This window comes from Stegostoma tigrinum, chromosome 4, assembly GCF_030684315.1.
Source record: "Stegostoma tigrinum isolate sSteTig4 chromosome 4, sSteTig4.hap1, whole genome shotgun sequence".
NCBI classification, from domain to species: Eukaryota; Metazoa; Chordata; class Chondrichthyes; order Orectolobiformes; family Stegostomatidae; genus Stegostoma; species Stegostoma tigrinum.
Window position 1 is genome coordinate 51,926,908 of NC_081357.1, and position 14,555 is coordinate 51,941,462.

At 39.2% G+C, this 14,555-nt stretch overlaps 1 protein-coding gene across 3 annotated transcripts in view; it reads right to left on the reverse strand.

Annotated features, from left to right (window-relative positions):
- Positions 1 to 14,555, reverse strand: part of klhl32 (kelch-like family member 32) — a 276,189-nt gene that overhangs the window by 41,507 nt on the left and 220,127 nt on the right. For all 3 annotated transcript variants that reach the window (XM_048532017.2, XM_048532016.2, XM_048532018.1), the window contains one exon: positions 3,773 to 4,499. In XM_048532017.2, coding sequence (XP_048387974.1) covers positions 3,773 to 4,499 — 727 coding nt within the window. The remainder of the gene's footprint in view (positions 1 to 3,772; positions 4,500 to 14,555) is intronic.

A 14,555-nucleotide genomic window follows, 5' to 3' on the forward strand; every position in this document is an offset into this window, starting at 1 on the left:
ACAGAGGTTCTTATTGTCCATACTTCTATTCCTTGCTAGTTTGCCTTTGTAGTTTATTTTCTGTGCCTTTATTATTGTTTTAGTCCTCCTTCTCTGGCATCTGAATTTAACCTAGTCTTTGGGGCTATCACTGACTTTGGCCTCCTTACATGCTTTATCTTTCAACTTAATACTCTTCTTAACTTTCTTGCTTAACCATGGTAGGTTTATACTTCTCAGAACCTTTCCTCTTTCCTGGGATACACTTTTGCTGGGAATCATGAATTACCTCCTTAAATGTCTGTCATTACTTGCTTACTGTCATTCCTGTTAAGCCATCAGGTCTGTTTACTTTAGCTAACTCTGTCCTCATTTCATTATCATTCCCTCTATTTAAGTTAAACTCATTTGTTTCTGACCCACATTTCTCACCCTTGAACTGATATTAAATTCTATGATGTTATGATCACTATTCCTAGGGGATCTTTTACTCAGAGTTCATTTATTAGAGCTGCCTCATTATTCATTACCAGATTAAAGTAGAAGGGTCTAGGCCCGAAACGTCAGATTTTGTGCTCCTAAGATGCCACTTGGCCTGCTGTGTTCATTCAGCTCCACACTTTGTTAGCCTGCTCCCTGGTTGGCTACCTGACATATTGCTCTAGGAAACCATCGCTGACATACTTTTGAATTGGTTGTCGTAGTTACCCTTTCCAATTTAATTAACCCAATCAACATGGAGATTAAAGGCACCCATAATTATTGCCATATTCTTTTTACATGCTCCCATTCTTTGTTGATTTATGGCCTTTCCTACAGAGTAGCTACTGTTTGGTACATTTTTCTTCTTTCTCTTGCCAATTTTACCTCCACCAAAATAGACCCTACATCTTCCAAGCCTAGATCATCTCTCACAAACTGTCCTCATTTCATCACTTACTAATAGTGCGATCCCACCACTTTTCCCATCCCTCCTGTTGCTCCACCATGTCAAATATTCCTGAACGTTAAGTTTTCATTATTGAGTTCCTTGTAACCATGTTTCCATAATGGCTATGAAATCACACTCATTTACCTCAATTTGTACTATCAGTTCATCTAATGTATTTCAATGATTTATGTAATAAGACATGAAACCTTTAAGCTTGTTATATTATCAAATTTACCTACATTTTATGATTCCTTGGTACAATATGGCAGACACATTCTGTCCTTTCCTTTTATTTTCTGGTAACAATTAACCTCAACACTAACCTGCGACTCTACCTCCTGCTTTACCTCTGATTTTATGATTTTCCATACAGCTGAACACATCTAATTCCATCCCTCCCACTGTTGAGTTTAAAGACCTGTCTACAGGCCTAGTTATGCATTTCAGGTCTGGATTCCAGTGTAATTCAGGTTGAGCACTGGAACAGCTCCTTCCTACCCCAGCAGTAATGTTCATATCCATGAATTCAAACCCATTTTCCAAACCAACCAAACTTTGGGCCACACATTTACCTCTTTAATCTTGTTGACCCTGTGCCAATTAGTTCATGGCTCAGGTAGCAATTTAGAAATTATTGCTTTTTTGGTTCTGCTCTTTAAATTAGCCCCCAATTACTCCTATTTCCTCAACAGAACCTCTTTAGTCTTTGTACCTATATCATTGGTATCTGCATAGAACATGCCAACTGGTTCATTCCCCTCCCACTCCAATATCCTCTGCAGCCCAGATGAGATATCATGAACCTAAGCAACAGGCATGCTGGGACTCTCCATCGTGGCTGCAGAGAATAGTCCCTATTGCCCTGACTAAATTATCCCTGATCACAGCTAAATTTCTCTTTTTATCATGCTGTTCAATGGCTCCCTATTCCATGGTCAGTATGCTCATTCTTCCTATAGCCACATCCCAATCTCGTCCACACAGGGAGGAAAAATTTCAAACCTGCTGGACAAGCTCAAGGGTTGAGGGTCTTGCAGCATACCTTCTGGATCCCTCTTTCTGCCCCACTGGTAGTCACACCTTCTAGTCCCTGACTACTGACCGAATTTGAGGTAATTCTTCAAAGGGATGTGGCTGCCTCTTGAAACACAGCATCTGGTAACTCTCCTCCTTCCTAATGTTTTGCAGTGTTTGTCCTTCGACTCTAGCTCATCAACTCTGTGCCGGAGTTCTTCAAGCAACTGACAAATGTAATCACTGTGAACCATGATGGGTTGCACCAGTTCCCATGCTGCTACAATATCACCTGGCCCTGCATCTCTATTTTAATTACTACTTAATTTGCTTGTTTAAAAGTTTCTGACTGGTCTTTTGGTTTTTAGTCTGCAAAATATTTTTTCCTATTTACCATCAACCTGAACGTAACCTATAATAGGTAATCAAATTAGTAGCTATAAGCAATGGTTTTCCTGTGATGCCACTTTTTGCTTTGTGCTGGGCACCTGATCCTGGAGCTTCAATTGATCCTGTTAAAAAAGACTTTACAAACTATGAACCAAAACAACTGAGTGAAAAGCACCTCTTCCCCTCTGCAGTGAATTCCCACAATGCTCCAAAATCCCAGAAATATATACTCACACACTTGACGTGATTTCATCTGACTGCACCCCAATCTCAGTTTATCTGAAGCTCAAATTCTCAGCTATATCTTTTTACCACTGCACTTGTCTATTCCAAAGCTGATTCTCCAGCACAGCCCTTGGTAAACTCAAAGCCATCAAAAACCCCCGTTGTCTATGTCTTTGGTCATTGGCTTAACACCACCTCTGATTATTGATTTCTATTTGCTTCCAATCAGGCAATGCCCTGATTTTAAAATTCTCATCCTGCTTTTCAAATCTCTTCATGGCCTCACTTCACCCTATTTTAATAATCTCTTAACTCCACAACTCTTCACAATATCTATGCACAATTAATCTGGCCTCTTGTGAATCCCTAATTCTAATTATAGTATTGGCGGCTGTGTCTCCAGTTACATAGACTAAGTCTCTAGAATTCCTACCCTAAACTTCTTGTCTCATTACTCTGGCTTTCCCCCTTTAAGAATGTTCCTTAAAACCATGTCCCATGACCAAGCTTTGGTTAACCTAAAATCTTATGTGGCTCCATGTTAAATTTTGTTTTATAAAGCTTCTGAAGTGCCTTGCATAATTTCATTTTGTTACAAGGGCTGTACAAATACAAACTATTAATGGTATAATGAGGAAATGTGTCTTGTCAAATATTTCTTGAAAATTCTATCCATCGCCTTCTCAAAACATTTACATTTGTCACTCTCAATGCTTTTAAACAAAATGAAGTTTCTAGTAACTGAAGTTAGCACAATTTTACAATTACAACATTTTTGTTTCTCTTCGCTTTTATTCAAATTTGTCATATTTTCCAATCCCAGACTCAATTTTCATATGTGAGGAAGATTAAAACATGATCAGATTTTATTGAAATATGTGGTTTTCTGTAGTGTTGCTTGGAAATATTTATTTATTCTTTGGAGTAGCAGGAGAAACCTTTCTGAACCAAGACAGTAGTCAAAGCATGACAGGTTGCCCTAATTCTTGTGCTATAAAAGGTGAAATGATATAATTATAAATGTTTTAACATTCTAACCTGTATCAATCACAGTATATAGATCCTAATTATTTACTTACAAAGTGCCTAGAAAACTTATATAGCCATCAAAAATTAGATCAGTTTCTCTCTTTAAAAAGTCTTTCTTTTGTTTAACCTATTTGGGGCTTAAAAAAGTAAAACATGAAGGATTCTCAACATATGGCATTAGAACACAAAACTGTTGATCCTTACCTGATATCCAAAGGAGCCCATCAGCCATACATCCTGCATGGCAGGAGAGTGATCTATCAAAGGACTGTACAAAAGACCACTTGTTCTTCTTTGTACAGTATCTCTCGACAGTAGGCAAAACCTGTCGCAGTTCATTCCTCCCACCCACTGCATATAGATATTCATCCAAGGCTCCAAGTACAAAATGCTCGCGGCAGTTTTTCATGGGAGCTATCTCTGTCCAAGTGTTGCTGCGAGGATCGTAACGGCATGCAGTCCTCACTGCACAGGTGCGACCTGTTGCATGTTCCACCTCTCCACCTGCTACAAAAAGGAAGTCTCCCATGACAGCCACACAATGATGACTTCTTCCCACGGGCATCGGAGACAGCTCACTCCAGTTTGAAACCCTTGCTATGTGAACATTCTCCTGGTTCACTGGATTAAAGTAACGCAGGTCTCTCACTTTGCAAATCTCACGTTTCTTACCACCTACAATATAAAGTGTTTCTGACTGAAAGCGAGGTCGCGTCCTGATAGTTTGCCATATGGGCTGTGCATAGATGCTCTGGTGGTACTCCAACGATTCAGTTATGAAAGCTGTGACAGTTTCACTGGCCTGAACCAGAGGGTGGGACAGGGCTACAGCATGTAGTGTGTCAACGTTCATCAAACCAAAGCGTACATATTGTAAGAGCTCATCCATATACTGATATCGACAGCCATTTTCCAACCACCTGACTGCCAACTGTCAAAATAAAACAAAGTAGCCTGGTTAGTCTTGTAAAACAAGAAAATACCCCATTATTTTGGAAAGTCAATCATTATTATAGAATTATTGAACAATTCTATCATTCACACATAAACCTAGGATACAATCTTCCTATTTGGATGGTTAATTAGCCATTTCAAAATTCCATTCAATTTCTGACTACAGCTTGGAATCTAAAGCAATATCAAAGTAATGCAAATTAAGACAATTATTTTCTCAGTCTGAAGTTTAAGTCATAATTGCACTCAACAATGGTAATTAAATTAAAAAGGGTTTTATGTGACCAAAATGCCACTGATTGTTTCACTGCAATTGTACTTTGTTTAACTAGGGTGTGATCGCCTACAACATTTATCCTGCTGACATAATTTATCAAAATAAATCAATGCCTATATTATTTCAAATGTTACTGTAACCATATTCTCACTGTCCAGAGACATAACCTATTATTGCTCAATAAGAAGCTACAGGCAATGCTGCATATATACATTTTAGGTTCACTTGGTAATATGTAATTGGCATCATCCTTGATGACAGGAGTGTGAAAAATGAATCCAAATCAGGAAAGGCAGCATCAAAATATTGCATCTATGATGTTGACAAATATGTATTTTTCACTGCTCTTTCCCTGAAGATACTATAATCCTTGTCGTGCATAGTTCCATTGGTCAGTAATATGTTTGTATGTTTGGACAATGCATTGGAGTCTCAGGTTATTCAACTGTAGAATGCATCATAATTGAGCCAAATTCAATCCTTGCTGCCTGTGATTAGGATGCATTAAATTATTGCCAGATGTACTCTTCCTAATACAGGAAAATAAAAAGTTAATTACATCATTCTTCAAGCTATCTCAGCTGACTTAAGTGAGTTCAGCACAGATTGAAAATTGAAACTGGGACCTCAGTAGCTCATCCACCAAAACTTGAAAACTTCCCAGTCAGAATTAGCGCCTTGAAGTAAGGATTAGAGGGAACTGGGGAAAGAAAGACAACCATAACAAACACCTCTGTATAAGGTCCTAACTCATTTATTCTTTAGGCTTATGGGTCGTGCATTTTAATCTTATTCAAGTTTGCTTTTGCATAAAATGCCAGTCTTTGATAGTCATAGCCAAATTACTGATACACAATATCAAAATATTCAAAATGTTTAATATACTTTAAATGTATTAAACTTTAAGCTCATTGACAGACTTTAATACTTGGGATACTTGTTTGAAAGAAATACCTTTAAATGAGCCATGACGAGCATTTTAAAATCATTCCAGAAGGCAGCTGATCTGTCAAGCTTCACAGTGAAGTATAAAACAGATGCCTAAAGAACATAGCTGAGCAAGCAACTGAAATAAACCAAAGAACTGCAGATGCTGGAATTGTGAAACAAAGGCACAAATTGCTGGCGAAGCTCAGCAGGCCTGGCAGCATTTGGGGGAAGAAAGCACAGTTAACATTTCAAGTCTAGTGACACATCACAGTCACCAAATTTGAAGCATTAATTCTGCTCCCTTCCCACAGATGCTGCCAGGCCTGTTGAGTTTCGCCAGTAATTTCCATTTTTGTTCGCTAAGCTACAGATTTGTATTAAAACAGTTGAAACTCAAAAGCAGCAAGGGGCAGCACATCTGCAGAAATAACCATAGACGAAAAGCAACTTCCCTAAATTCATTCTGCAAAAAGAAAATGGTGAAGTTTCTCTTGTATTTATCAATGGCATCGTGGTAGCTTTGACAATGGGAGATTGAAACTCCTTTGTTCACATGGATTGTTCCTATTGTATGCCAAAGGTCAGCTATCACATGACAAGAACACACTCTTGCGAAAAATTATATTATAAACTTGTCTGTTGGTTACACAGTAACATTAAAAGCACAGCCACTCTCGCTCAAATTTTTTTTAAGGCTCAGGCCCCATTCCTGTTACAATTTGAAAAATATCACAGGTATTAAATTTAAACTTTATATGCCATATCAACCACTCTAAAAAGGATGGGTTTCAGTTTATATGAGCTGGTCTCCTGAAAAGCCACCAGTTCGCATGGTCAGCAAGCCCACTGGAACTTCACCAACCACGGAACTCTAGAATGTACTTTCAGCGTTGGACTTTTTATTCACATTCACCTCCCCTGAGATTGTAATTTGTATTGTTTTACCTTGTTAGTAAGTGAGCATGCTTAAAGATTTGGGACAGTCATACCTTTTCATAATGTTTATGCATTTAGCTGAGAGAGCATTTAAGATACTAAAACTCTCCACATAGAAACATAGAAGATAGGAGCGTGGGGGGGGAGGGGGGGGGGAGTGGCAGTCAGCCTCTCGAGCCTGCTCTGCCATTCTTCACAATCATGGCTGATTGTCCAACTCAATAGCCTAATCCTGCTTTCTCCTCATAACCTTTGAATGTATTCAAGAGGCAGCTAGATATCGCACTTGGGGTGAAAGGGATCAATGTTTTGCATCAACTGCTTCCTGAGGTAATGAATTCCACAGGCTCACCACTCTTTGGGTGAAGAAATGTCTCCTCATCTCCGTCCTAAATGGTCTACCCCGAATCCTCAGGCTGTGACCCCGGGTTCTAGACAGACTCAGAGGAACAGCATCCTCTACATCTACCCTGTCTAATCCTGTTAGAATTTTATAAGTCTCTATGAAATCCCCTCTCATTCATCTGAACTCCAGCGAAAACAATTCTCAACCTAGTCATTCTGTCCTCAGACTTGCTTGTTCAACCGAATGTTTTTCCTCATTGCCTTACACATGGTCAAGTACACACTGAATTGAGATATCAAGTCTTTTTTTCTTAAAAAGAATTCAAGCTATGTTATAACTAACGTTAGGAGGGAAGAATGAAGAAAATACTTTACACTTCTAAACTTGATTACAACAACATGCATGTACCTCATCACAGTTGAGTCATCATGATGTTAGTTTACTCAAAATGAGTCAAGTCTGAACTTAGGTGATTGAGAATAAACAAAAGTGAGGAAAGTATCAGAGAACCTAACAGTTTAAACAATTAAATGTCGTGAAGTTTGAGTCTGCCAAACATGCTAGTTAAAGGAAGGAGACAGTGGGTAGAATCTACTATTTTCATTGTCTGTCTTGTTCAGTTGCTGATAAATTGGTTAGATATCCCAGGCGACTCTCCAAAGTATGTACCATCATGTCTTCCTCTAATCAGACAATTTAGAAGCCAGTGGCTAAAGGAGATTAACCGCATCATTCCAGTAGTGGCTCTGTAGTCAGCACTGTTGCCTCACATTTGCAGGAATCTGGGTTCAATTCCTACCTTGGCGACTGTATGCGTGGAGTTTGCACATTCTCCCAGTGTCTGTGTTGGTTTCTGCCGGGTGCTCTGGTTTCCTCCCACAGTTCAAAGCTATGCAAGTTAGATGGATTGGCCATGTGGGGTTATGGGGATAGAGTGATGGTTTGGGTCTTTGGACGGTTGGTGAAGACTTGATGGACCAAAGGGCCTCTTTCTGCACTGTACTGTTCTCTGGTTCTTATCTATGTTCACCTCCTGTATAAGCAGCTTGCTTTCCTCCCACCTGTGTGAGCATGGATCTGGCAGTTTGAGCTTGCTACTTGCTGTCCTGGAGATCCATCTTGTCCAGCACTCCCCAACATCCAAAGGCACACTCTACGGGCAGCAACCACTTCTGCTCCCAATTATAATCTAGCTGAAGTAGCCACTGACATGTCAGTATCTGAGCTGGTGGAAATTGCAGATTACAGCCTCACCAGTGCTTCGTCCAAGAGATCTGTGGCTTCCTACTCACAGATGGAGGAGGTACTAGTCTCTTCAAGGCAGAGACAGCAATGCGTTGCTGGTCCCTGCTGGAATCACGGGACAGAAGTAGTTGCGAAATAGAGGTAGGAAGCTTGGGCATGGTAAAAATACAGGTAATGAGGCAGCAGCAAAACACTTGGCATTCAATCCAACTTAAATGAGACAGAAGCAGGGACTGAGAGGGATGAAAGTGGCTGGTACAATTGTTACTGTGTTGCAGGTAGGGGAAACATGTGAGGTGTTCTGAATGTAGGCAGATTTAAGGGCAGGAAGCATTAGTCGGTTGGTGTGGAAAATAGCCATTGAAGGAAGATGTTGCACACAAGAGAGTGAGTGCGGTAGGCAGTGAGGTTTATTGAAAGGGGTGTGTCATGGCTCAGTTAGAGAATGGGGCAACAGAAGAGAGAAGACAGTGGCATTTATGATTGTGGAACATAGAAAGTCATTAACCATCTTCTTGCCCAGATTGTGGATGTTTCACTGACCTGGAGGACAACTTTGGAGCAAGCTGGCAGGGTCTGATGGTGTGGTCTCCCTTAGAGGTCCTGATGACCATCCTGTCCGCAATTGAATGGCAGTTGACAAACTGGGGTGCAAACTCACCTCTGTCTGTTATCTGTGGGAAAATTCTTCCCATATTCCAACACACCTTAAGGAGTGCCTTTTGGAAATTCAAATACACCACATTTACAGATTTTCCTCTCCACCATGGACAGCACTTCATCGAGATCTTTAACAGATTAGTAAAAGATGTTTCCCCTTTCAGGGATCCATGTTGGCACTGCCTGATCAAATCATGATTTTCTTAACATGTGAAGTGTTATTTGCGACTGGTAGCGTTGACCTGGTAGCGTTGACCTGGTGTTGCATAGTTGCTTTAATTGTAGCACCAGCAGTGTGTATTGCAGAAGGCACTGGCAGTGGCAAGTACATCCACTGCTGCAGTAGCACAGCACGTGATGCATACACAAGATAAGCTGCAGAGAATTGTGTGAGATAACTTGATAGACCTCATGGACAAAAGCTGTGAAATTCCTTGAAATTCACCCTTAGCAATTGGAGGAAAAATTCAACCTCATGTAATGAGACTCATGCTCTTTTTCTTTCTGAATTTTCATATTTTAACATTTAAAATTATTAAGACCCCTTACCTGCCAACTTTAGAGTTAAGGCTTTGTTACTAGGACTAGCAATAACCACTTTTATTCTCAATTCTTTTTATTCATTTTCAGGTTGATTTTCTTTAAGCCTGTGCCTTAAGAATCATCTTAGCTTGCAGTGGTTAACTTTGTCATGGAGCCCAATAGTTCAGTTATGTGTTAACTGACCATTAGAAGTCTTGACTACGATCATCAGCCTAGTTTTTCGGTGAAAATGACCCTTCCATCTAGAGATTAAATTTGTTTCAGAGATAGAAAGAACTGCAGATGCTGGAGAATCTGAGATAACAAGGGGCACAGCTGGATGAACGCAGCAGCCCAAGCAGCATCAGAGGAGCAGGAAGGCTGAGGTTTCGGGCCTGGATTCTTCTTCAGATTAAAAAAAAGAAAAAATAAGTTAAATTTGTTTGGGTGTCCAATACATTTTTCTCAGTACTCAATTTGCTTTCCTCTTCTTAGCTAGTAGTGGGTTTTTACTGTTCTCATTGCCTGTTCTCCCTATCACTGGCTGTGAAAGTCTTTATTGAGACATAAATTTCTGGTGGTTTATCCGGAAGAATTTCTATTCAAAGATTTTTTTTTTTTACTTTGCAGCTTCTGTTCAGGTCTGAGGCTTTATTGGCTGCTTGCTGGTCTAAAAGCTGCACTAAATGCTGCAAAATATCATATGTAACAGAGTCTGATCATTAGTCATTACCTAATATAACTATAGCTCCTGCATGTATTCATATCCATGTACTTTGTTTCTTCCACAGAATCTCATCCTATTGTTCCTTCTAGTCTATTTTACAACATGTTTGCTAACAGTCAATGTACTGATGACGACTGTCGACTTCATATGTTCACCACCAAATATTGCTGATAGTGCAAGCACGCTTGCACGTACGCAATATTAAACTGATTTTTTAAAACTAAAAATATTCTCATTGTTTAACATTAACATTCCTCTTACCTGAATTATTTTATTAAAATTGTATCACTATTTAGAATTTGCCACTATGAGAGATATCACTGTTAATGCACAGTCTCCTTGGTGTCAGCAAGCACAGCTTCTGTTTTCACTCTGCCCATGATATATTTACACTCTGTGATGTGAAGCATTGTGACATTATCACAAGATTGCTCCAGAGTTTTGAAGTCCTGACACAATAGGTTTATGTATTTCAAAAAATTCGCCTCTCACGTGTCTCGAACTCAATGGATATCGGCCTAACTTGCTCAGCACTTCTTCACAAGATAACCCTTTCACTTCAGGAATGGAGTGACTGAATTTTCTCTGAACTACTTCTAAAGCAATTACATTTTTTTCAAATAAAAAGACCAAAACTACACAGTATTTCAAATGCGGTCTCACTAAAAATCTTTAGAGCTGCAGTAAAATTTCCCTACTTTTATATGTCATTCCCCCTGCAACAAGAGAGAACATTCCATTGACATCCCTAATCACTTGCTATATCCGCATACTAACTTTGTGTGACTCGCTTAGCAGAACACCCATACCTCTGTATACCACCAAGTTCTGACATTTCTTTCCATTTAAATAGGATACTGTGTTTTTCTTTTCATCCTACCAAAGTGGACAAGTTTACATTTGCCCACATTTACTCCATCAGCTTTTTTTTTTGCAGAATCACTTGATTTGTATATCTTTCCTTTCAGGCGCTGTACCTCCTACTGTCAGCTGATAGTTTTACCTATTTTGGTGTCATCAGCAAATTTAGCTTCCGTGCATTTGTACCCTTATCTAAACCACACATTTATTTTAAATAGTTGAAGATGCAGCACTGATTGCAGTAGCACTTTAGCAATGAAAGCGCGCCAATCTAAGAAAGATGCATTTGTCCCCGCTCTCTGCTTCTTGTTTCCATCCTTTATACATGCTAAAATGTTAATGCTACACCTCTGTACAGCAATCTTTGATATGGTACCTTAAGGAGTGCCTTTTGGAAATTCAAATACACCACATTTACAGATTTTCCTCTCCACCATGGACAGCACTTCATCGAGATCTCTAACAGATTAGTAAAAGATGTTTTCCCTTTCAGGGATCCATGTTGGCACTGCCTGATCAAATCATGATTTTCTTTCTTGCCCTTAACCACGCTAGCTTTAGTTGCCCTTTTTCTATTCAAGTACTCTTAAAACTTCTTACTATCTGCTTTTAATATTACTAGTCGGCTTTCATTTGCACTTTACATTCAACCTAAAGTAACAGTGTAAAGCTGGAGGAACACAGCAGACCAGACAGCATCAAAGGAGCAGGAAAGCTGACCCTTCTTCTGAAGAAGGGTCCTGACGCAAAATGTTAGCTGTCCTGTTCCTCTGATGCTGCCTGGCCTGCAGTGTTCCTCCAGCTCCACACTGTGTTATCTATGACTACATTGGCACTTCTTACTATCTCTTTACATTCAACCTGTTCTTTTTGATTCTGATGGACCTTAAAGTCTGCCAAATCTTTGTAGATCTGTACAGAATTTCTTTCAAACTAATGCTATCATTAACTTTATTATTTTGCCACATGAGGTCAAATTGCCTTTCTTTCTCACTGTGGATAGCTTTTTTTCCTCTAAGAGTTAATAGGTATCCCCTCTAAAGGCTGCCATGTTTCATGATACAAGCCTATTTTGTGCACTGAAGTCTGGGTTATTAATTCAGATCAAAGGAGCCGTTCTAATACTGTCTGCTGGGGCATTGTAGTATACATCTTCCTCCAGCCTGAAAAGCAACTGTTCACTACTACTGTTTCCAGTCATTCAAGCAACCATGGATCAATGCTGCCAATGTCCCTTTTGTCCATGGCATTGACTTTGCTGGTGAGATAGTTGAGAGACAACCTATCAATTGCATAATACTAATCAACCATCATCATTGTGTCAGAAAACAATAAATGTGTATCATCTTTAATGAATTCATGCTGACTTTTAGTTCATACACATTTTTCAAAATTTCTGTTAATGTTGTCCATTATCGTTTGCATTATCCATCACTTTTCCATTCATCAAAGTTAAATTGACTGGCCTTTAGTTGTTGGCTTTCACACTATCTTTGAACAAGGGTGTAAAATTAGCAATTCCTCCACCCGTGGCACTACCCAAGTCTAAAGATTATAGCTAGTTCTCCTACAATGCCCATCCTCACTTTTCTCCGGATACTTGAATGCATCTCGTCAAGTCGCAGTGACGGATGAACTTCAAATACAGCAAGCCTTTCTATTACCGCTCCTAATCCTTATTTTATGATTTTCTTTTGACAATAATGGGGCTCAGATACTTCCTCTTTAAATATCACTGATGGCATATTTTCCTGGTGAAGATGGATGCAAAATATTCATTTTGTACCTCAACAACCAAATCTGCTTCTTTGCCTGATCCTCCTCAAATCAGCCTACCTCTCTTTATCCTATTTAAATACCTAAGATGACTTTTGGACTCCTTTTTATGTTGGCTCTCAATCTCTTTTCACAGTCTCCACCAGATTCTTTTATATCTTTTTGCCTTTTCCTCTGAGTTTTCTACGTTCAGCCTGGTTCTCATATGTCATTTCACCCTGTTAGCTGTCTTGTGCACTTTTGTTGCTTCACTTTACATATTATCTATTTCATCATCCATGGTGTACTGGTTTGATTGGTTCTGCCCTTCCCATTTGTGAGAATGCACCACAACTGTACTCAAATCATCTCCTCTTCAAAAGCAGCCCCTCATTCCACTCAACTTTTTCTTGTGAATATTTGGAGCAAACGTATCTGGGCCAGATCCACTTTCACCTCATTGAAATTAGCTCTTCCCAAATGAATTATTTTGATTCTTGATCACCCTTTGTTCATTTCCATAACTAAACTAAAACTTTTGATTCTTTTACAAAACTAAAACACTTTAGATACTTAAACTTGAAATGAAAACAAAAAAAAATCTTGAAAACTTCAACAGGTCAGCAGAACCAATGAAATGTCATTGACCTGGTGAGTTAACGGTTTCTCCCTTCAGATGTTTTTGACCTGCCAAATTTTTGACCACAGCTTTCACTTTTTATTCCCCACGAGTTCACGTTGATTGTCCTCCTAAATGTTTCCCCACTGCCACTTGCTCCACCTGAAGCAGTTCATTTCCCATAAGCAGATCCAGCAATGCTTTCCTCCTCATTAAGCTGTAATAATACCGAATTTTTAAAAAATTATCAGAACATACTTTTGAAACACTTCTTCCTCTCTGCTCTTTACATGACTACAATCCCAGTCAATGTTAAGATAAAATCCATCTTTATAATTACATGATACTTCTTTCACTTGCTTCTAATTTCCTTGCAAATTTGTTCCATTATTTTCTTTCCCAACAGGTTCTGGCTTAAAGAGAGAAGAAACCTTTATTTGGGTCTAAAATCTAAAGCCAGGCTGCTCAGGGGAGATATACTTCTACACACAAATATTGTAGAGGTTTGGAACTCCCTTCCAAAAATGGCAATTGATACTAGATCAGTTGTTAACAAAACTCAGATTTAAAATTAAGTAAACGTATTAAGGGATATGGGCCAAAGGTCGGTATATGAGTTAGGCCACAGATCAGCCATGTTCTCATGGAATGGTGGAACAGGCTCAAGGGGTTGAATGGCAAACTCCTGTTCTTATGTTCCTGTATTTTTTGGCTTAAACCAAATAGATTTTGTACTTGATCCCTAACTGTGTGTCTGATTGCCTTTTGTACTTTGAGTAGTTTTAAGAGGCACGTGCAATGCTGCAAGTTCTCCCTCACTATTAGAATTTTCATGATCCTGGAAATTTCAAGTGGGATCAACACTGCTGTTGTCAATAACACTAAGTGTCTTGTTTCTGTCAGCCACAGGGAATTCAATGATGTGTGCACATGCAAGAGAGAAGAAAGCGCACGAGTAAAAGACATAAAAGGCAAAAGCTGAAGTCTAGAAACTCCCACTACTAAATTCAATGCCAAAAGTTGACTTCCTGGTGGCACTCAACATCAGACACCATTAGATATTGATGCATTTTGTTTTGTACCCTAGACTTTAAAATGTAGAAGATGAAAGGTGAGTACAGATGTAACACAGCATACAACTCCATTAAGATTTTG